Source organism: Choloepus didactylus, chromosome 2, assembly GCF_015220235.1.
Source record: "Choloepus didactylus isolate mChoDid1 chromosome 2, mChoDid1.pri, whole genome shotgun sequence".
NCBI classification, from domain to species: domain Eukaryota; kingdom Metazoa; phylum Chordata; class Mammalia; order Pilosa; family Megalonychidae; genus Choloepus; species Choloepus didactylus.
The window spans coordinates 174866158-174889937 of record NC_051308.1 but is presented as its reverse complement, the minus strand read 5'-3'; the positions used below and the strand labels follow the sequence as shown (position 1 = coordinate 174889937).

Below are 23780 nucleotides of genomic sequence, written 5' to 3'. Positions count from 1 at the left end.
TCAAACTACTACTTTTTTTCTGTTAATTATAAAATCAAAGCTTTGAAAAATAAACTTTGTCTTTCCTATTCCATCAACTAGTGAGTTCTTAATCTTCTTAGATAGTAATCTTTTATAGATTTAGATTTGAGAATCTGATAAAAGCTAGACAATTTCCTCAGAAAAATACACATGGGCACATGTAGATTTTTGCCTAAAATTTCAAGGTGTTCACAGACCCTTTCATGTCAATTATAAAACTTAGATATAGAATCTCTGCTATAGACAGACAAAATAGATTAAACACTACAAAACAAATGCTTGGAATTAAATTTTAAGTAGACTTGTTTTCTGCCATGCTTTGTGTGTATGTGTCCTAGTGCTAATTCATCCCGTAGGCTCTCTCCTTCATTTAGATTAGGGCAGAAGAGAGGGAGGATATGGAACTTAAAATGTTGATTAATATATGGGAAATTAAGATAGATCTGCAGGTAAGGGTTTTTAAAAGTTACAGATTTGTATGCACTAATTTATTTCCTAAGTTTTTATTGCTCCCTCTAGCTATAGGAAATATATATGTATATGTATGGCTAAGTACTTTTGAGAATTTATCTCAAATTTGCCTATAAATCTAATAAATACATTTCTGTCTTCGTTCACCAGGTATTTGTTGTGTGCATACTTGAGTGTTTACCTTAGTAATACTACCTGTCTTACTGGGTTGAGCCAGTTAAGTGAGGCATTTGTAAAGCTTCTAGCACATAGGAGATTTTCAGTCAATGTTTGTCAAAATGCTGACTTTATTCCACTGTTAATTTTGTTAGGTGTCATAAACACAAACATAAATACATTGCCTTCCCTGTCTTCAGAAAGTTTATTTGATGGGGGGAACAGTTGCTTAGCAACCAATTTGATAAAAGGCCTGTTGCTTGTGCAGTTTTGCAAAATTGTGTCAACTGGAAATTCTCACCATCTCTTCCATCATTGTGAACAAAGGCAACTTAAAAAAACAGAGGTGACTTGCTTTATCCACTGGGAACGTGGTGTCCAGTAGGGAGAGTGAATGTACTTATACCAGGGCCTATTCTATCTTTTGTTTGAAAAACTTCCATCAAAATACATAATATCTTTTACAAGCTTGACACTGAAAAAACTAACGCCTGTCATTAAATGACTAAGAGAATTGGTAATGCTTTGAGAATTTGTAAAAGCATTATTTTCTAGTATTCTTTGATAGACTTTTCTGTCAATATCAAGCACAGTTTAAAGTTTTCTTTGCAGTAGCCTTATAATCTGAGAGTAGTGGTTCCCTACTAATAATCAGTAAGGCCCTTTGACTCTTCAAAGTATTGTGGAGAATTCTGTAAGCTATTTTCCATATCTCAAAAAGGCTGTATCAGAAATCATGCACTTTTCCATAATATGACCATCTAGACCAAAATGACAGGTTATTTTTTGCTTTGTATTAGAAATAGCATGAACTCTTGGTAACACTGTTAGTATTTATTCAAGATAAAACTAGAATTCTTCCCTGACCCACTCCCTAAGATGAGCTAGATGATCCATCCCTGTGCATACTTCTTTCATTTTACTTTCCACATTACACTGACAGGATCTCTTTATAAATCTCTCTCTGAATTATAAACTGGAAATCAGTCTATAGGCAGTCTTCTTACTGTATCTTGAAAGCCCCAAACTTGATCTTACCTTCAGGGTCTTCCTAATCTGCTATTTCCTCTGTCTGGAAACATCTTCCCCCAGAAACTGAAATGGCTTTTATTCAGGTCACAGCTCAGGTAACCCTCTCTCAGATGTTCTATCCTGTTTTATTTTCATCACAGCACATTACTCCCTTTATGTTTGCATTTGTTAATTGAGAGTTTGCCATACTAGACCTGAAGTTTCATGTGATTAGAGATCTTTCCTGTCTTTTCACTACTGTATTTTTAGCAGCTAGGAAATCCCTGGAACATAGTAGATGCATAATATTTGAAGGAATTTGTGAGTTTTTTGAGTGCCTCTTATACTGGGGATATAATGAATAAGACAGGCATGAACTCTGTCTGCCCTCTGTTGTCTTTTTCTCATTGAACATTGTGCTGGTTTGAAACTGTTATGACCCCTACCGTTCTGCTAGGCACATGGTAGGCATGCCTAATAAATGCTGAACTGTTAAGAATCTGTGGTTGGTGGCTATTAGCTGTCTGATTCAAAATAAGAAAATAAATTACCTAACATTGTTAATATTCATATACAGCTTATGAATGACATGCAATCACTTGTAATTTGTAATTCTGTGGAGGCTCACATTCAGTCAATCCCATCCCTCTCTATATAAGAACGAGTCATTTAGCTAGTAAATAAACCCAGCCAATTGGCTCTGCATCCAAATCCCAGTAACTGTGCTTTAATCTCTCACAAATTACATTAACTGCATTATGCCATAAAGCTATTCACTAATGTAGCTATTCCTCAGGATCTCAGGTTTTAGCCTCCAAAAATATTCAGAGTAAAGTAAATTACTTAATCAAGTGTCTTAGAATAAATGACACCATCATTAAGGTGTATTTATGCATGTGTTCAACACACTTATATGAGGCACTGACCATGTGACAGATACTATGATAGATTCTGTACTGACCCAGAAAGCTTACGATTTTGGGGGGAGGTGAGATACATATAATGTAAATATATGCAGAGAAGAGGAAGCCCTAACTCTGCTCGCAGAAGTGACAGCAGTGAGAAGAAGGCCCCAATGAGGATATAAGTTGGATAAAATGAGGGAGGGCTCTGGTAACTTGTAAAAAGACGCAGTGAATTGAAAGATTTTGCCATGATTGGGGAACTGCAAGTCTTTGGATAACACTGGATGAAGGTGGGGGAATAGTTGAGAAGAGGTTGAAAAATCAGGCAAGGATCTTTTTATAGTCAAAAACCTCAGAATTATTGTAAGTAAAAAAACGCATATAAAATTAATTTTTCTCTAGAAATTTCAGATCAGATCTTTAATATATATAAGTACTGTAAATATGCTTTTAAGTCAACTATCATTGTAATTAATACCACTGAAGTACACTTAAAAATGGTTCAAGTGAGAAATTTTTTTGTTACCACAATTTGAAGAGTCAACTTTTGTGAAATACAATTAACTTATAAAGCATTGGTTATATAATTATTAATTATAGTAATTATCATATAATTTATTAATTATAAATATAGTAAGTATAATATTGAAGTATATCTTTTCTGAAGATTTTCGTGACAAAGCAAATTGATTACAAATTTAATGTTACCGAAGTTTATATACAGTAAATATTCCAGGAAATGTTAATAGTGGTGGGAAGGGAAATCTTGGTAGTTACGGTGGAAATTCATTGGTCTCACTCCGTGTATAAGAAAATAAAATTGTCTTGGGCATTTTTGATAGTTGCTAAAGTGTACAGTTTTCTGCAGGGAGTGAATTCTTGCTTTTCAAAAAAAAGTTAATACCTTCCACTTCTCGTCTCTCTTCTAAAACATGGTGGGGGTTGAGGCCGGAGGACGGGAACAGGAACGACACCTTTCCCCTCACCGCAGTTCCTCTAGTTCTTCTCTCGCTGCGGACGAAGCCTGGTGCGCCTGCGCGGGGCGGGACCGACGGTGACGCGCCCTTGCAACGCAAGGCATTGTGGGGAGCTCGGGCCCGGGAGTGAGGTGGTTGGAGCCGAGGTGGGGGTGGCCGTTTGTTTTCTCGCCGTCTTGAACTCGCGCTCTGTCTTTCCCTCCCCCTCCCCGGCGTGCGGCGGGGTGGAGAAACGGCGGCGGCGGCGGTACCAGAGGCTGTAGCAGCGGATACCCCTCCTATCTCCTCTCCCGTGAACCGGTTCCTCTTCCCTTTCCTTCTCACTGTTTGTTGTGTGTTTGATGTGTTAAAGCAGGAGCGAGAACTCGAGCAGCGCCATGAGCAACACTACCGTCGTCCCCGGCACTGTGGGCCCTGGCCCCAGCGGCGGGCCGGGTGGCGGAGGTGGCGGCGGCGGAGGCGGCGGCACCGAGGTAATCCAGGTGACTAATGTCTCCCCGAGCGCTAGCTCTGAGCAGATGCGGACCCTCTTCGGTTTCCTAGGCAAGATCGACGAATTGCGCCTCTTCCCGCCGGAGTGAGTATCGCCCACCATGATGCTTTTTTGCTTACGCCTCTCCAACCTGGGCCTAACCCACACCATTTCCCTAGGCATCGCTTCCCTGTCGTAGCTTCCCGTGGGCCAGGCTGCTTTAGTTGAGGCTGGCTGTTGCCTTTACTTATGGAGGACTCTGCGTCTTAAGCCCACAGATAATGTAAAGAGACAGAGCCAGGACTTTTGGGAGTAGAAACACTGGCTCTTAATCTCAGGACATTTTTTTCCCTAAATTGTGCCAACGTGGACGTTTTGCTTTGGGCATCAAATCCAGACAAACTGTACGTTAGGTATTTCGTATATAGTTTAAATCACTTTAAAAATTAAATGTTCTTATCTTTGCTTTCTTTGAAAGAAAGTTAACAAAAATTGGCCATTCCTATGTTAATTTGGTGTTGAACTTTGTAGGCGGTAGTTTACTTGTTGCTAAACGTTGCCTGTTGAATGATTGTGGCCCAGCAATTATAATTCAGTCATACTCTTCAAATAAAATGGGATATAACTGAAACCTGGATTATTTCTTGGTTTAAATAATGTGCATAATTGTGATATATCAGTTCTTGAGAAGGAATTTTATAGAATGCTGAAATGCTGAATTACAGAGTATATCTTTTTAATTCTGTTTCACATTCATGTTAATTTTATCACAAAAATATTAAATGAGTCCCCACTGTATGTGGGAAGTTTTATGATGTATTTCAGATGTTTTGAAACTGTTGTACTATCTTTAAGAAATTGCATGGGAAGAGCGGTTTCAGAGATAACTGATATGCGTGAGGTATAGAACTGGAACCACGTGCATAGGTTTTTATTGTACTTAATTTTAACAAATTTGACTTGCTTTGGTAATGAAAGATAACTTGCATAAATATGAACATACAGAAATAGATGTTTTCCTATTCAATTTTCTCTGTCACAACATATCCTGTATTAAGTTGTTAGTACAATTGATAAACAGTCAATTGGCAGAAGTTGAGAGCAAGTCAGTGACACATTTGATGACTGTAATCATTTTATTACCATAGATGTTTGAGATACTAGATTTATGACATAATTCTTTCCAGTCGCAGTTATTAAGAATTTTTTTATAGTTGCTGACTTTAAACTTTGTTTATTCCCCAAAGATGCTCTTTTTGTGATGCATTTATTAAAGATACGACAGAAAGGTGTAAGCAGTTTTACTGGTTCATCTTTTACCTAATGCATGGGCAGTATCTTAGAGGGATTCATGATATACCAGAGTCTGACTTTTAGCTTTGTAGTCAAAGGAGTAATTCCATCATAACCAAGAGAACTTAGAGTCTATGCATTAAGAGAACTCCTTTCCCTGTATTGGGAGGTGGAGATAAATATTGACACCTTTATGATTTTGGCTCCTTCATGTATATTCCCACATACAGATCATTCTCTCTCCTGAGACTGCAGCAAGGTTACAGGATAGTGAATGTTATAGTATTTTAGTGGGCTTCCAGTTTAGAATGGAGCTTAATGTAGATGACTATTTTTGTTTATTTAATACTGATTTTTACTAGTTTTTCTCCATAGCTAGTTTAAACAATCTGGGGGTACTTTACTGACAATTTCTATAAACTCACTAAAGTTCTCTACAGTAGCTTGCTGGGGATTATGTACTGTGGACCTCTACTGGTCCAAAAAGGGTTAATTAGTCTAAAAATATTTACTCACACAGTGAATAGGATTGAATGGTTCAGATTACATAGAATTCTATTATAAACACATTTGCCATCAATTTATTATATATACATATTTGTGTGTATTTTCAATAAGGTATTCACTTCCATCTGGAACTTTTCCTAGATATCCACATGACATACTTGCTTCCTTTTTTTACTCAAATATCACCTTAATCAGAGAAGCCTTCCCTTGACCACACTAGAAAAATACAACACCCCTACCCCCTGTACACTGCTTCGTTTTATCTATAGCACCTGTCACCAACTGACAGGCTACATTTAACTTTTCCCTCTTTCAGAGTATGAGGTTGTTGGGGCCACTGGCATCACCTGGAGGACATTTTTAAAATACATACATGTGAATGAGAGACCTAATGAAACTGTAGTTTAAGTTCTGAATGCATATTTGGGGGAAAAAATTCCTTGGGTTATGCTAAACCTTTAATTGGCAACCTGCTGAAAAGGCAAAAGGTTTCTCCCTTGGTTTCTTTATTGAATCCATCTATTTCTTTATTCTTTTAAGCAAAGATCTGCTAACCTGTATTTTCACCCAGTAAGAAAAGCACTATCTTCATAATAGGTAATATACATACATAACCCCTTCTTTGGTATGGCAGTTGGACAGCTATTAATGTCCCACCTTTATTCATTTTTTTTTTTTTTTTTTTTTTTTTTTTTTTTTTTTTTTTTTAGAAAATCATCGTAGATCATGGTTATTTTGATTCTAGTTGTTCCTAAAATGCATATTTGAAATTGAACATGGTTTGAGTGTCTTTTATATGCTAGGTACTTATCTTTTTTATCCAGTCCTTACAAAGCCAGGTGAAAAATTATTTGACCCTGTTTTATAAATGAGTGAACTGAAATTCACATAGACTCTTTTGCGCGCCCAAGCCACACTTAGCAATAAGTGTCAGAACTAGACTTTGAACCCTAATGTTGTGACCCTCCTTTATCACATGATTGGTGTTCTCTGATTTAACCAAGCAATTTATGAGTGGTATGGTGCTCGACACTTAGTAGGTAGTCTTCAAATGGTTGGTTTTAATGAGATTTCAGAGTGGAGATTATAACTTCAGTGTGTGTCAGCTCATGATTCCAGGGAAGCATATGTCAAGTTGTGCAGTAACTGAAGGCCACAGTATCACTGGATACATTAAAATTCATCAGTACCTTCTCAGTGACCAGAAATAGGTACTTTAATGGGCACATAAGTATAAATACCTAGTACAGTTTGCTAAAGGAAAGAACTTAGTCCTTTAGGAAAGTTTTTTAATAGATGCACCATGTTACTATGTATTTCTTTGGAACTTAGTAACAAAAGGGAACACAGGGCTTGTGAAATAAGCTGAGTCAGATTTGGGGGCAAAAGTTACACACCTGCTGTTTATTTGGGATTAGGAGATGCCTTTGTTTAGAAGTTCAAAATTCTCTATAATCAGAAATGGTTAACAAGTATAAAGGTGGACATTGAAAAAATGATCTGTTAATGACCTAAAACCACTTATGTGGATATGAATATCAACTGGGAATCTCATTAACTTTCAAATTTCAACATTAACTCTTTCAACTGTCCAGCCTCATCTTCTATTGTTATTATTATTATTATTTTTAATTAGAGAAGTGGGTTTACAGAAATACACATAAAATACCGGGTTCCCATATAACAACTTATTTTAGCACCTTGCTTTGGTGTGGTACAATGGTTACCATTGTTGCTTAGGGTTCACTGTGTTATGCAGTTTCTTAGATTTCCTTTTTTAATCTTTATTCTACAAACACAAATACAACCTAAAATTTCCCCTTTTAGCCACATTCAAAAATATAATTAAGTGCTGTTAATTACTATCATCACCATCCATTACCAAAACATTTCCTTCATCCCGAATAGAATCTCTGTACATGTTAAACCTTAACTTCTTGTTCCCTACCCCTCCCCATCTCCTGGTAACCTATATTCTTGATTCTGACTCTGAATTTGCTTATTATGTTTGGTTCATATCAGTGAGATCATACAATATTTGTCCTTTGGTGTCTGGCTTATTTCACTCAACATGATATGTTCAGGGTTCATCCATGTTGTCACGTATATCAGAATTTCATTCCTTTTTGCAGCTGACTAATATTTCATTGTGTGCATGTACCACATTTTTTTTAATCCATCCAGTTGGTGGACATTTGGGTTCTTTCCATCTTTTGACAGTTGTGATTAATGCCATTATGAACATCAGTGTGTAAATATCTGTTCCAGTTTCTGCTTTCAATTCTTTGGGGTGTATACTTAGAAATGGAATTGCTGGGTCATATGGAAATTTACCGTATGTATTTACCTTTCTGAGGAGCCACCACACTATCTTCCACAGTGGCTGCATGTTTTATATTCCCACAAACAATAAATGAGTGTTTTATTTCTCCACATCCTCTCCAACACTTGTAATATTCTGGTTTTTCAATACTGGCCATTCTAGTTTGTGTGAAATGGTATCTTGTGGTTTTGATTTACATTTCCCTAACGGCTAATGATGTTGAGCATCTTTACATGTGGCTTTCTGGCCATTTGTATATCTTCTTTGAAGAAATGTCTATTCAGGTATTTTGCCCATTTTCTAATTGGGTTGTTTGTCTTTTTAGTGTTAAGTTGTAGGAATTCTGGATATTAAACCCTATCAGATATGTGGTTTCCAGCTATTTTCTCGGATTGAGTTGATTGTCTTTTCACTTTCATGACAAAGTCTTTTGATGCACGAAAGTTTTTAATTTTGAGGTGGTCACATTTATCTATTTGCTTGTGCTTTGGATATAAAGTCTAAGAGACCATTGCCTAACACAGGATCCTGAAGATGCTTCCCTTCATTTTCTTCTAGAAGTTAGAAGAAAACTGGCTATTATGTTTAGGTCTTTGATCAGTTTTGAGTTGTTTTTTTGTATATGGTGTGAGGTGGGGGCCACCTTCGTTCTTTTGCAAATACAGATCCAGTTTTCGAGCACCATTTGTTGAAGAGATTATTCTTCCCCCATTGCGTAGTGTTTGCCCCTCAGTTGTGTATGTCTGTCTTTTGTGCCAGTACTTTGCTGTTGTGATTACTGTGGCTTTTGTAATAAGTTTTAAGATTGGGAAGCTTGAGTTTTCCAACTTCTTTCTCAAGATGACTTTGATTTCTCCGGTCCCCTTGTCCTTCCATATAAATTTGATGATTGGCCTTTCTGCACAGAAGGTTGTTGGCATTTTGATTCGGTTTGTGTTGAATCTGTACCTTACTTTGGGTAAAATTGACATCTTAACAATAGTTAGTCTTCCAATCCATGATGAGATGTTGTTCTGTTTATTTAGTCAATTTGATTTCTTTTAGCATTGTTTTATAGTTTCCTGTGTACAGGTCTTTTATATTTTGGTTAGATTTATTCCTAGATACTTGGTTCTTTTAGTTGCTATTGTAAATGGAATTTTTTTTTCTTGATGTCATCTATTACATTAATTCTTAGGCATAAAGAGATTGACATTTTTACAGTTGGTACTGGCACAGAATTCAAGGATATGAAAATTCATTTCAGGCATCAGTCTTTTATATTAACATGTCTTATTAGCAAATTTTAACTGAGAAAATGTAAGAATATAATTGAAATGGAGAGAGATGAATTATTATATTGCCCTTCTGAGTTATACACCGTCAGTGATTTTTTGTGGTATTTAGTCATATTTTATCTTTGCCCCCACAACTTCAGGTTTTGGTATATAGCTAAAGTAATAATTATAGCATTCCTATATCAAGAATGGGTGCAAAAAAATGGCATTTTTGAGATTTCTAAGTGAATGGAAATACATTGTACAAATGTGGTTGTTCTAGTTTGCTAATGCTGCCGGAATGCAAAACACCAGAAGTGGATTGGCTTTTATAAAGGAAGTTTATTTGGTTACACAGTTACAGTCTTAAGGCCATAAAGTGTCCAAGGTAGCACACCAGCTATCAGATACCTTCACTGGAGAATGGCCAGTGGCGTCCGGAAAACCTCTGTTAGCTGGGAAGGCACATGGCTGGCGTCTGCTGCAAAGTTCTGGTTTCGAAATGTCTTTCCCCCAGGACGTTCCTTTCTAGGCTGCAGTTCCTCAAAAATGTCATTCTTAGTTGTACTTGGGGTATTTGTCCTCTCTTAGCTTGTCCAGAGCAAGAGTCTCTTTCAACGGCCGTCTTCAGACTCTCTCATCTGCAGTTCCTGTGCTTTCTTCAAAGTGTCCCTCTTGGCTGTAGCTCCTCTTCAGAATGTCACTCACAGCTGCACTGAGTTCCTTCTGTTTGTCAGCTCATTTATGTGGCTCCACTGATCAAGACCCACCCTCAATGGGTGGGGCCAAGCCTCCATGGAAATATGTCATGGAAATATCTCATTACCTGCAGTTGGGTAGGGCACATTTCCAAGCAAACAACCTAATCAAAATGTTCCAACTTAATCCCCACTAATATGTCTGCCCCACAAGATTGCATCAAAGAATATGGCTTTTTCTGGGGGACATAATACATTCAAACTGGCACAGTGGTATTTAATTTTTTAAAAGCACCATTATTAATATCATTTAAGGACTTTACATGTGATAGTTATTTTTTGTTCAGTCTAATAGACCATGTCAAAGAATTGATACAGGTTACATTTTTTAAAAACAGGGTGTTTTTTAGAGCAGTATTAAATTTATGGAAAAATTATGCAGAGTATGCTGTCACCGTGTATCCCCCCAATGTGCACACATACACATACAATTCCTTATTAACATATTATATTAGTGTGGTACATTTGTTAAAATTGATGAATCTGTTTTGATACATTATCATTAAAGTTCATAGTTTACACTGGTGTTCACTCTTTGTGTTGTTCAGTTCTTTGGGTTTTGGAAAATTTGTCATTCCATGTATCCACCATTTTAAGAAATTTAAGTACCTCCTGTTTCCCAAGGCATTATGTTAGGTCCTAACAACATAAGATGATACTAGCATTATAATGTAGTACCCTTCAATTTAGTACTAAAAACTGGATGTCAGAAAATAAATACAAAGTTCCATAGCTTTAGTGCTAGAACTGCTAAAACAGCATTCTTTTCATTACCCTTATATATCTTATAATCATTTCTGGGTGCAACACTGTTAAATTTTAAATGAGTAGTGAGTGCTTCACATTAAAAAAAAAAGTCAAATACCATACTGTACCCTTTCAAAATAATTTAGCAGTAAGCATCTGTGACAGGGTGACTTAGATTCCATTTGAATATATTGTCAACTTTGCTTTGAACCTTGAATTAGGTTCTTTGCTCAGTAAGTCTCCAAGGAAGCTTGCATTGGAAGTTTTAATGGCTTTGATTTCCCAGGCCATATGTAGCCTTCTGTTAGTCCCTAAATTAAGAAGAAAAAAATTTTCTTTTCAACAACAAATACATATTTCTGAAATACCTACTGTAACCAAACTTGATGTTTTCGCATTTTATTTACACCTGAAGATGTCTCATTTATTAGAAAAGTTAACAAAGAAGCTCCAGTCTAATGACATTAAAACATATATTCAGTTTTTTGCATGCCTTTATTGATACTACTATTCATAATTGCCAAAAGAAGGAAGCAACCCAAGTGTCCATCAACCAATGAATGGATAAATGAAATGTGGTTTATACATACAATAGAATAGTGAGCTATATAAAGGAATGAAGTTCTGATGGCAGGCAACATGGGTGAAGCCTGAAGAATGTTGAGTGAAGTAAGCCAAACACAAAAGGACAAATACTGTATAATCTCACTGATAGGAACAAAACTCCAGTCAGAATCTAGAATATATGTTACCAGTGCACAGGGTAGGGAATAGGGAGCGTAATGCCTAAATTGTACAATTTCTCTTTGGTTGATCATGAAGTTTTGGTAATAGATGGTGATGATAGTAGGACAGCATTTTGAATGTAATTAACAGCACTGAATTATATATTTGAATGGCTAAAAGGGGAAATTTAAGCTTATATATGGTTACTAGAATAAAAATTTTTAAGAAAACAAAGGACTGTACAGCACAGTGAACCGTATTATAAACGATGGACTGACTATAGTTAATGGTACAGTTATAAAAATGTTCTTCCATGAACAAATGTACCACACTAATGTAAGGTCTTAATAATAGGGTGGCATATGGGAACTCTATTACTAGAATATTAAGGAGAATTACAAAAAAAGAAGCTCAACCCCACTTCCCGCATGTCACAGATCTTGATATAATTGTGGAGTCAAGAGCCTGTGTTTTCTTACTTCCTACAGATGTTTCTTTTGTATAACCAGGGGTGATTACTATTTCTTAGAGCATTGGTTTTCACATAGTTTTAGTGTGGGGGTGGAGAGCAAGCCCTGCCTTTATTTATTAAATCTGTTCTTTTCACAGAGTTTAGTGGCAGAAATTTGGGCACACTATATATTTTAAAAATCACCCTGCTCCTTGCATTTTTTATCGTACTTACACTGCCATAGTATATACCTTAGCACTTGTTTTTTGTCTTACTAAGGAAGCAGTTTGCTGAGAAAGTGCTTCTTTATTGTTTATTGGAATTTTACGTAACAGTACTAGTGGGATGAGGTATTGTTCAGATACGTGAGTATTTTTTTTGTTGTTTTGTGTTTTTTTCCCCCCTCACTGAATGTTCTCTATGCCTGCAAGCCTTATTTCCAAAGCCCAGAAGTTCTTATTTGCTTATTTGCGGGTTAAAGAGGACAGGAGCTAAAACCAGTTCCAGTGTGCAGGTCAAGAAAACTCATTGGTTATCAAATAAAGGGTACCTTCCCCCAAAATTCTTAGGTCTCTGAAGTGGAGAACTCTTTTTTTAACTCTGAAAAGTTGGCCATAATGAAAAGTTTTCTAAGCCAAAACTAACTGCAAGTTACTTGTGTGTGTGTGTGTCTGGTATTGGTATTATGAAAAAGTGTTGACAGCCTCTTGTGATAATATACCAAGAATCCCCCATAACTATGACTTTCCTTTCAAATTGTTTTTAATTTGATGCACTGTAAGTTTTCAAAGTGATTGTAGATTGTTACCTACACTGCAATTTGCTACGTGAGTTCAGTGGACATTAAAGTATTTGAAATGTCATTTTCTTTTGAACTGGTTAATTAAGCTAACACATTTGCAATTATGTAATTATACCTGCCCATTTTAATTTTGGAATGCATGTGTTAGTGAATTACATGTTTTTGTTATAGCTCATGTTCTTTTTCTCTTCTTTTATGTTACTTGTTTATTTTTTAGTGACTCACCTTTGCCAGTCTCATCCCGTGTCTGCTTTGTTAAGTTCCATGATCCAGACTCAGCAGTTGTGGCACAGCATCTGACAAACACTGTATTCGTTGACAGAGCTTTGATAGTCGTACCATATGCAGAAGGTTTGTGCTTTGTTTAACTACCTCTATGGGCATCCTATGATGATCGGCTACCTCAGTATAGTTATAGAGTGAGCATTAGTAGCATGTTAAAAAATCTGAGCTATTAACGTTTCAAAACCCTTGTTATACTGTGGTCTATGATTTTTCCTTGCAGATATATATATGTATTTTAATTCCAAAAAATAGAAAACAGATCTGTTTTTATAAGACAGTTAACTTTTGCTTTCTTTTACAATATTCTTAAGTTTATTACAATACTTAATTGTTCCTAATTGTATTCCCTAAGATATGTGTACTTAGTTAATTTAATGTTGAGTTATATGAAAAAGCCCTGAAGGTGAATGGTTCACTCCATGCAGACTTACACAGAAACCTTCAAATAAATGCATGACTGTTACTTCTGTTTTAACTAAATGACTAGGTTAGTTTTATTTCTTTAGTGCTTCCTCTCACTGAAAAATCCCACATTGATTTCCAGTATACCAAGGGTTGCAGTGATTTTGGTTTTTGCAAAGAGTTCAAGATTTCCTGTAGCTTAGGTGCCAGATGGGCACTGGGTGTTTTGTTTTTATGCCACATTTTCTTGATCATTCCTGCTATATTTTCTAGAATATCTCTAAATAATAAATTCTTCTCTCTGTTATTTGTGTGTGTGATTTTTGTAGTGGAGAAGGCAAATGCAAAATCCTTCCAGATGACTGAAAAACAGTGGGTCCTCTGCAGCTACAGGGGATTCTAGACATTAACTAAAGGCCAGCAAGCACTCAAGTCCCCCAAGTGTTTTTCTGGTGTAACCATTTGTTAACTACATTTTCTCTCTTTTTACATTTTAGGCTGTTAAAGTAATTTGACAGAAAAAATGAGCAGGTTATTTGGATCAAAAAAAAGCTACTGTGATAAGAAAGCACTATTTTAATACCATTCTATAAAATTTTCTAAGGCATATTTTATAATTAGTTTGTTCCCAATGTACTGTTACTTGATTTGCGTTTGGTAGCTATCGATTTTAATCAAAGAAATCACTTAAATATGATAGAATTACTGGATTTTAAGATAATAAATTAATGAATATGCTGACCAGGATTTAAATGCTTTTTCCTTTCGTTAATGAACTGGTCAGTAGAAGCAGAATCCTGATACTGTTGATTTTAGATGCTATAAAAAAATCTTTGAATACCAATGTGAACATTTACACCATGCCTTGTAAGAGTTGTTAAATGTCTGGTCCTTAAAACTTAGAAAATTGACTCTGGTTTTCTAAAGAAATTAACTTAAATTCATAGATTGGTTAAGGCATGCTCTATAATAACAGGACATCTGTCTCCATGATATCAAGATGTGTGGGCCCAGTTTTAAGGTTCAAAAAAAGGAAAACCTTTGCATTTAAAAAATTGGAAAACCTTTTTGAGTCAGTGTGTTTTGGTTAAGTATTTTCTTTTATGTCAGTGTACCTGTTGTAGATAAGACTTATCACCAAGAGAAAATTCACTGAATTCAAATTCAGGATGAGTAACATAGATGATAGGTCTTGGAACAATGGTCAAATCATGTGAGTAATGTACAAAACATTTTAGTTAGCCTGTAAATTTAAAGAATTCTTAATAACCTAACTATTAAGTCATAGTTTTCAAGCCCTGAACATAATACAGTATATCATATAGCTGGTTTTCATAATTATTTTTAGATCATGGTAATTTTTATGTTTCTGTTTTTTGAAAGTAAGATATTTGGGAGTATGTATAGAATTACAGAAATATTTAATTCAGAAATCTGTATGAGGTGTCTTTAATTTCTGATATGATATGCTGTATTAATGTTGTCTCCATTAAATAACTTGATGTATTCAATCCGATTTTCACCATTCACTCTGGTTTTAGCTCTTACTCTTTGGTGTTGGCTCTTGGTCAGTGTTTTAGAACAATAGACACACAGTCTACGGTAAGGAATAGTCTTAATTTGGTAAAACTGAGATAGCTGGATTTGGAAGGAGCTCTTAATAGTAATGGATTTGGGGTTTATTTAGGTTCCTTGGTTAATGTTTGTTTCTTTTGTCTGTTTCTTTTTCTTTCATTTCTACACATTCATGCAGTATTTCATGGTTCTATCAAAGCAGCAGTAAAAAAAATGCTCTTGACGCATGAAAATTAACTGGTGAGGGGCCTCATTGCTATTTTTAAATTGTAGTTTTATTTTTAAATAGTCTTTTTTTTAATCAGAGGATCAGATGCATGAATTTTTTTTTTTAATGGATGCAGATCTTCTATCAGGTTTCTCACAGTAAATTCAAGAGGATTTTAGTTTGTCAAAAATGTTGCAAATGCACTAATTTGAGTAAGATGTTGATACTTAATATATCCTCTTGAGACATAATTTTGCATGCAAAATTATCCCATAATCTTTGTAGGTTTGTTAATATATGCATTAATGCCCTATATCTAAATGATCTTTTCCCCCCACCCCTCCATAACTCTCGGTATCTAAATTGATGACAGCTCTGACACAAGCAAGATAACAGTGCTGTGTAGTATACATTTGTTTATATTATCGGCACTTCTCAGTATAGGTGGAAGGAACCATTACCTTTATTTAACAGTGGTTTTTCTTTTTTGTTGTTGTGTTTTACAGTTCTTTTCCCTGGTTCAGCCTGAACTATATACCAGGCCCTGCTGAAAATACCACCCAACAGTTTTCTTCTGCAGCTTATCCAGTTTCTCTTAAGTGCCCTGTACATATTGTATGTTTTATGATGAGATGCAGTTTCTTAATATGTATTACAGAAATACTACTGGTATTTGCAAATATGTAGTTTAATTGTATTATTGAACTCTCATTTTGGGGGCTTGGGCACATTAACAGATTAATCCATCTGTATAGGGCTTTTGCTGTTGGATAGAATTTAAATTGTCTATATAAAATATTTGTGTTAGGACCCTTAGTTTTTATCTGAATACACAGATTAGGCTTTAAAAGCAGACATACATGTCTTTGGCTTTAGGAGTTTGGCTAGTTAGCTTTTGAACTGACACTGTATAGCAGCAGTTTTTGGTATGGTTAGCATGGCACATGTTGGAACATAAAGCATTTTACTATACAGGTAAGGAATGTGCCATGTTGTTTTACCTATTCTCTTTCTCTCTCACCCACTCCCCCGCACACACACATCCTGTGTGTATTCAGAGACCTTCAGAAACATCCATATTCATTTTCATGAGTCAGCAAAAGCCCTACGCTTGATTCCAACAGAATATTTTCTTTACATACTTTTCTTTTTAATTTTTACAAAATTTGTATGGTAGGTGTAAAAGAAAATCATAGTAACTGTACCATATTATTAACCCCTAAATCAAACTTTTTTTGTCTTGTGTATCTTGATTTTTCTGTGTGCTTTATAGTGAAGCAGCCGACACGAGTCGTTGTTCATAAAACAGCTTTTGAAAGTTGAGAGCACACCCCTGGAGAACCGACTGTGCTTGCTTACGTTTGGTTCATGACTTAAAAATCGAGTACAGGTGATGAAATCTTGGCAGTGTTAACAAAAAAGTAGTGTGTATTGTGCTATTTTTTTTACTCTAGAAACTTAACCATTTGTAGAGAAAAAGGAATCAAATTTTCACACATTGAAGTTTCATTCTGACATAAAATTAATGATAAATAATCATAGAAATCAAGCTTTATATTTTAGCGAACATAAGTACTTTCAACAAACTCAGGTGGTGTATCAGGGAGACATTTTCTGGGTGTTTTTGTGTGTTTTCTGTCATGCAAGAGAATATATTCTAATGCAAGGATGTTTCTCTGCAGGAGTTATTCCTGATGAGACTAAGGCTTTGTCTCTATTGGCACCGGCTAATGCAGTGGCAGGTCTTCTGCCTGGTGGTGGACTCCTGCCTACTCCTAATCCACTTACCCAGGTACCAGTTCTCTTAAAAACCGGAAGGGAACAGGGAATTGTGAATACTGTTAAACCTGTTTGAACAGTTGTGATTCTTGTTCATAATACCAAATATCATATGTGCACAATGCTGTAAAAGGCTACGTTGTAGTCATAGATAGTGAAGAGAATCTCCTGGAAGTTGCATTTTAAGAACGTTCTGAAAATCGTAAATATTTGTTACATTGCTTATACCATTGGCTTTCAAAATAACCCCCATAAGTAATTTAAAAAATTTCATGAGTGATAGCATAGTGTTAAAAATAGTGTATTCCTTAGGACTAGGAAAGAAAAATGAAGCTGAAGTTGAAAATTCTTTAGTGAAAGCTTTGTGTACAGCTGTCATTTTTTCTTTCAAAGTCTTTTGATCTTTTGCAGTGTCTTGATTTGAATTTAGTAAGGACTTGGAAATAAAGATAGACTCTTGATGGGGATGTTTGACATGGGGAAGATGAAATAAAGTTGAAAGAAATTACTGGGTAACATTTCTAACCTTGATAATGCTGTAAGAAGCATCTCATTGTAGAACTAAAAGGCACTCTTAAATGCCATTTCTTCTCACCACTCAGATAGTAACCGGTTAGTGATTTCACAGATAAGAATGAATGATGATAACTCTATCTTGATCACTAATGGTATACCTCCTCCTAACCCTATCCCTAACCCTAACCCTAAATATAAGCCTATCATTATACATAACCCTATCCCTACCCGTGTCTCTAACCCTAAGCATAGCCCTAAGCTTATGCCTAAGCCTAAACCTATCCCTTTCCCTATTCCTAACCCTAAAACTCTCCCTAACCCTATATGTATCCATAAATCTCACTCTATTCCTATATCTAGCTCTAGTCCTAAACCTTACCCCGACAATAACTCTAACCCTATCCATATCCATGTCATATCCCTAACCCTATCTCTAAACCTAAACCTAATCTTAACACTACCCCTATGATTATCACTAAACTGAACCCTAAAAACTAACCCTAACCCTCTCCCTTTCAGTAATCCTATCTCTCCCTACACCTATCCCTAATCCTAACCCTTACCATAACCCTAAGATTAACACTATCCCTATCCAAAAAATCAATCCCATCCCTATTCTGTCCCTAACACTAGACCTAACCCTAATGCTTTCCCTAACTTTATCCCTGTTCCTATCCCTAACCAAAACATTAGCCCTAACACTAATGCTATCCCTATCCCTAACTGATCCCTATCCCTAAACTTAACCTTAAATCATAATTCTAACAGCCCTATCCCTATCCATTACCATATCCCCATACATATCCATATCCCTTAACACAACCTTAATCCTAAACCTAAAACTATCATTATAGATAACCTAACCCTACCCATATCTCTATCTCTAACCCTAACAAAAAAAAAAAAGAATGAATGATGAGCCTCAACTAGAACTTTGTAACTGTTCTTTTACTATATCATCCTGAGTTCTCTTAACTTTTTTTTCTTTTTTTTTAATGCAAGTTTATTGAGATACATTCTCTCTTAACTATTAAGTGAACTGTAGAGTGTAGTATAATGAACAGAAGAATTAGGAGGTCCCAGGCCTTTTGGGTATGAACTTTAGTATCATTGGCCCCTCGTTTTTTACCTGTAAAATGAGGATTCGAGTGATTTCTAGAGCTTTTTGATTTATAAAGTTGTGTAATAATTATAAAACCGCTTATTTAGACAGCCATTGTTGTATTTATACAGTATTACCTGTATTCAGTAAACAGTTAAAGCTCAGTGGTACCTTGTATTTGTTTAAATATTAATTGAAAATGGGAGCACTTTTTAGTAAAGTGCTTTTGGAGAAAATCAGATTGGTTTTCAGAATTCTATAATGAAAAGACAACCACACCATAATTTGAACAGGAAAAGTTTAATATAAAGAATTATTAACTAATAACAGGAGATTCACTACTTGGGAAACTAAAGAATGAATAGCAGGTATAGGAAGCTATCACTAGGGCTGAGACAGAATGAACACAAGGAAGATACACATGTAGGTGAAGGAACTCCCCTTTCCCAACAAGACTGAGATTCAGTCCTCCTTCCAAAGGGTGGGTAGTGGAGAGGTTCTGTGGAGTGCATACAGTACTTGCTGAAAAGCTGCCCAAGGAGTTGTCACTGAAACTCACTGAGAGGTGAAGGCCACAAGGTGCCCCACATGGCACTGTAGGAACAAGCAGAAAGGGGGCACAGGAACCAGGAGGAGAAGAAGCCTCTTCCTCAGTCAGTATCATTCCAGCATGCTGTACAGAGAAAGCTTAATGTCATGCCAGTTGTCAAGGGAGAAAAATTTTTGCTGGAACACAGCCATGCCCATTCATTTATGTATTGTCTGTGGCTGCTTTTGAGCTACAATGGCACAGTTGAATAGTTGTGACAGAGACTATATACGGCCTGCAAATTATTTACATTCTGGCCTATTATAGGAAAAAAAATTTGCTGACCCCCAGTATAGAGGAACGTAAATGAAGTCGTAAACAACAAAATTTGAAATTTCACAGATTGGCGCTGTTCCGTTGGCTGCTTTGGGAGCTCCTACTCTTGATCCTGCCCTTGCTGCACTCGGGCTTCCTGGAGCAAACTTGAACTCTCAGGTATAGCTTATTATTACCCTTCAACTTTGAGCCCATTTTATAAAGAATATATTTCATTAACTACTGGTTTGCATTTCAAGAGCAGGAGTTAACAGATTACTATATTGCAATAATAACTTTTTCTTATGTAAACCTGTTAAAAAGTTTTAAAAGGTTTTTGAGTTAATTGGTCCCTTGTTTACTAAAGAATTTCTCATTTTATATAGTTCAAAGTAGATAATGTTCTATAAGAAACCAACATATGATCAGGATGTTACAGTCAGTGAAACCAGTCACGGAAGTATGGGAAACTGGGTTTATAACTTATCTTCCAGTTGTATATTTACTTGGAAAGTTTTTTATTTCTCTCATAATTTGACTGTACTTTTTTTCTGGAGTCCATTTTGAAGCTTTTTCGATATTATAATAGCTAGATATTTGTGAGTTTTGTTTTACATATCTCTTTAAAACATTGTCTTCTCTCGGAATGTCGTATAAGGGAGAAGTAATTGTTCTATAAAATTTAAACTGTTCAGCCTCATAATTTTCAGGTTTAACTTATACAGCTGCTCTATATTATATTAATTAACCATAACGTCACTTTTTTTACCTTTCTGAAGGTGGGTACTAGGAACTGTAACATGACATGTGTCTTGTTTTATATTTCTGTTGGAAACTACTATTGTATTAGAGCATATTAATTTTTGTAGGTTTGGCAGATTGTCCTGGATATTTCACTATACAGAGAAAATAAAATAGCAGTCATTCATTTTATGTATTCTTACACTTACATTTTTGTTTTTACAGTCTCTTGCCGCAGATCAGTTGCTGAAGCTTATGAGTACTGTTGATCCCAAGTAAGGGTTTCCATTGGTGATATGGGTATGGTGTGTTAATATCTAGAGAGCAATTTTTTTTTTTTTCATAAATAAAATTAAAATCTCAAAGCATGCAGTATATATTCCCTTTTCTAGAAACAAGGAAGGTACTTGCTGAGAGTATAAGTAGAAATAAGCCCATCTCCAAAGGGTTATGTTTTAGTGTAATTTGGGGTTTTTATAAAAATGCTAAATATACTAAGATGATAAGAAAAGAGTTACATGTTATTTTTAGTTTATTCACTCAAAAGTATATATTGAATATGTACAATGAGTCTCTACCTTCATGGCATTCATACTCTAGTTGCGAAGAAAGATATTAAATATTTAAATACAGTAAAGCGTGTGTGTTCAACTAGAGAAAAGTACAAAGGGCTATAGGAACTTATTACGAGGGGGACAAACTTAGTTTGAGGGTCAGAGAGGCTGAGCCCTGGAAGGTAAATAAGAGTTAACTAGTCATAGATGAAGGAAACACTATACCAGAACAAAGGATGCATGTCACATAGTGAGAGGTGACATCATCTTTTAGATGTGTCCATACATGCTCTTCATGCTGTAACTGATACTGTTTCCTCCTTGATGTATAAAAATTAAGGTAAAGACCAAACGTGTACCCACCACTCCAACTTACTGAATTTCACCAATACAGTTGAATCTTCCTCTATACCCATTCTTGATGCATTTCCTCCTCTCCCCACAAATAACTACCATCCTAAATTTGTTTGCATCCCCACAGATCTTTTTTTTTCTCCCAGAGATAATCACTTTTAATAGTTTGTTAAATTCCCTTTCTCCCTTGGCTCTTTTTATGATTTTATCTCATAAGTATAAATCCTTAAGGGACATCTTCTTTAGTTCAATATGAACTTCATATGTTACCTTGGGCTACTGGCTTCTGCCTCATTGTTTTTTCTGATCTGAAAAGTAAAAAGTAATGCTCTTACCCAGGGAAATTATGATTTCTTAGTCAATTCCTAAAGTCATATGAAGGAAAGTTGTGTTAAAGATTTTCATCATCAGCATATTCCCTTGTACCAGCATTTATCAATGTGTGTTTGTTTATGGAAAGTTTATGGATATTCAGCAAAATTTTTAAAATTTCTTATTCCAGATTCTCCAAACCTGTAAAAGGCAGATGCCCATTGAAAATGATTCAAGGTGGTGGCTATTTACCAAAATTATGGCACTCCCCCATCTTCTTATCAAGGAGCACCTTACTAGAATCATGTTATATAAAACATAGTTATATTATCTATTTATTTAAAATTTTGACATGTGCTTAAAAATATTTTCAATTCTTGATTCTGTTTCAGGTTGAATCATGTAGCTGCTGGTCTTGTTTCACCAAGTCTGAAATCAGATACCTCTAGTAAAGAAATAGAGGAAGCCATGAAAAGAGTACGAGAAGCACAGTCCCTAATTTCTGCTGCTATAGAACCAGGTAAAGTATGTTTATGTAATAGCGTTGAATTTTAAACTATAATATGATTCTTGGCAAGAAAGGATGATAGCATATGTGTGGAAGTGTGTTGCTAAATACTTCGTTTTTAAATTTTCCAAATTCTGTTGAATGAAAGATGATGTTAGTGCAGTGATTCTCAGTGCAGAGTCTCATATTTGAAAATGTCTGAGGACATTTTTATTATCATACTGGTAACAACTACATCTCGTGAACAGAGGCGGGAGATGTTGCTAAGTATTCTACAGTTCACAGGACAATCCTGTACAACAATAAATGACCCAGCCCAAGAAGTCAGTAGTGCTGAGGGTTATCTAACACTCAGTGTGATATTTTGGTTTTTTTTAATCATTCGTTTTGCCTAGGTTGATATAGCTTAATTGATTTTTGCCTTTTGTTTGACCAAGAAAATCTAATGAAGATGCTTCCATTTATGCCATTTGTATAATGAAAAGTGAACACCTTATATTTTGCAACTTGTGTTTTTGAGATGAAATGAGTAGTTAATGCATTGTCTGTCTATATGTATTTAGGTCTTTGGTCCTGAATTTTTTTCCCAGGAAACAATGTTCTATTTTTACTGTTTTTTAATGGGAATTTTTTTTAGTATATATGGTATTAGGAAAATAGTCTTAAGATGTAAGATTGGATAAATTAATGCAAATGCTTTAAGTATATTATTTCATTTATTAATCAACAAAATGTTAAATAATTTGCCCAGTCACATAAACAGCAAGTGGTAGGAGCTTTAGATACTAAATTAGATGTGTGTAATTCCATTGCCAGAACACCATGTTGCTACTGTTGCTATTTTCTTTGAAAACACATGACTGGGATGACTGAAAGTAGTTACTTTATGAACTTTTAATTTTTTTCCAAGATTTTTGTTAATTTAATGTTGACGATATTCACAGTAAGTTGAATCTTATTAATGAAAATAACATAAATGTTCAAGATAGGGGAACTCAATCTCACTTCGATGATAGCCCACATAAGAACAGCAGTGGCTTTATTTCTCTCATTAGGTCCTAAGTTAAAGAAATTTCTTCTGTGCTATTTAAAATCTAGGAAATAAGACAAAAATTCATTTCTAGAATCTGATTCCTACACTTAATTAAAAATTGATGGGGAAAAGAGGGATAGGCAGATATGAGGAAGAGAGCTGGTGTACTAAAAGCTAGCTCTGTCATAGAAGTAGGGTACAAACAATGATTGAATTATGACTTCTGGAATTTGGTACCACATATTGGTTTGTTAACCCAATATAAGTATACGTGAGGGTATTTAGCAGAGGAGCATAGAACTAAGTGGTGGAAAAAAATGAATTTTCCTTTCCCATCTCCCAAACAAACACAGATGCATGGTAAGAAACATTTTGCAGGACCAGCCTACAATAATTTATCTTTTCCAGTGGTTTTTAAACTTTATTTTATAGTTAAGTGCTATTTGGGAAGATGTTATTAATTTATAATTAAAAGTCTGAATCTGGCTGAATTGTAGCTGTATTTGGGAAGGCAGCACCTAGGAAGAGAAAAGCAGACTTCTTATTTAGAACTCTCTAAAAAATAAATCAGAAAAAGGAGAATCGGAAACATACTCCTTTTCATGAGTTGCTTTATGGACAGTGCTTCACAGACTCCAAGTTCGTCAAGGGAAATAATCAAAGTAATGTTTAGCTGAGAATCAGTGTCTTA

At 35.4% G+C, this 23780-nt stretch overlaps 2 protein-coding genes across 9 annotated transcripts in view; one reads left to right on the top strand and one right to left on the bottom strand.

Annotated features, from left to right (window-relative positions):
- The window catches only part of LRRC40 (leucine rich repeat containing 40), an 82317-nt gene extending 78748 nt beyond the window's left edge, over window positions 1–3569 (bottom strand). Inside the window, exon 1 of the mRNA XM_037826930.1 lies at window positions 3469–3569. The gene's annotated coding sequence lies outside the window, so the exon portion shown is untranslated. The remainder of the gene's footprint in view (window positions 1–3468) is intronic.
- The window catches only part of SRSF11 (serine and arginine rich splicing factor 11), a 45418-nt gene that overhangs the window by 9806 nt on the left and 11832 nt on the right, over window positions 1–23780 (top strand). For 2 of the 8 annotated variants that reach the window (XM_037826938.1, XM_037826936.1), the window contains 6 exons: window positions 3897–4118; window positions 13094–13227; window positions 17029–17138; window positions 19675–19767; window positions 20554–20603; window positions 21941–22068. In XM_037826938.1, coding sequence (XP_037682866.1) covers window positions 3919–4118; window positions 13094–13227; window positions 17029–17138; window positions 19675–19767; window positions 20554–20603; window positions 21941–22068 — 715 coding nt within the window. In that variant the 5' untranslated portion in view covers window positions 3897–3918. Of the gene's footprint in view, window positions 1–3715; window positions 4119–13093; window positions 16737–17028; window positions 17139–19674; window positions 19768–20553; window positions 20604–21940; window positions 22069–23780 lie in introns of those variants that run through there. The other 6 variants (XM_037826943.1, XM_037826937.1, XM_037826942.1 and 3 more) reach the window with 6 other exon arrangements.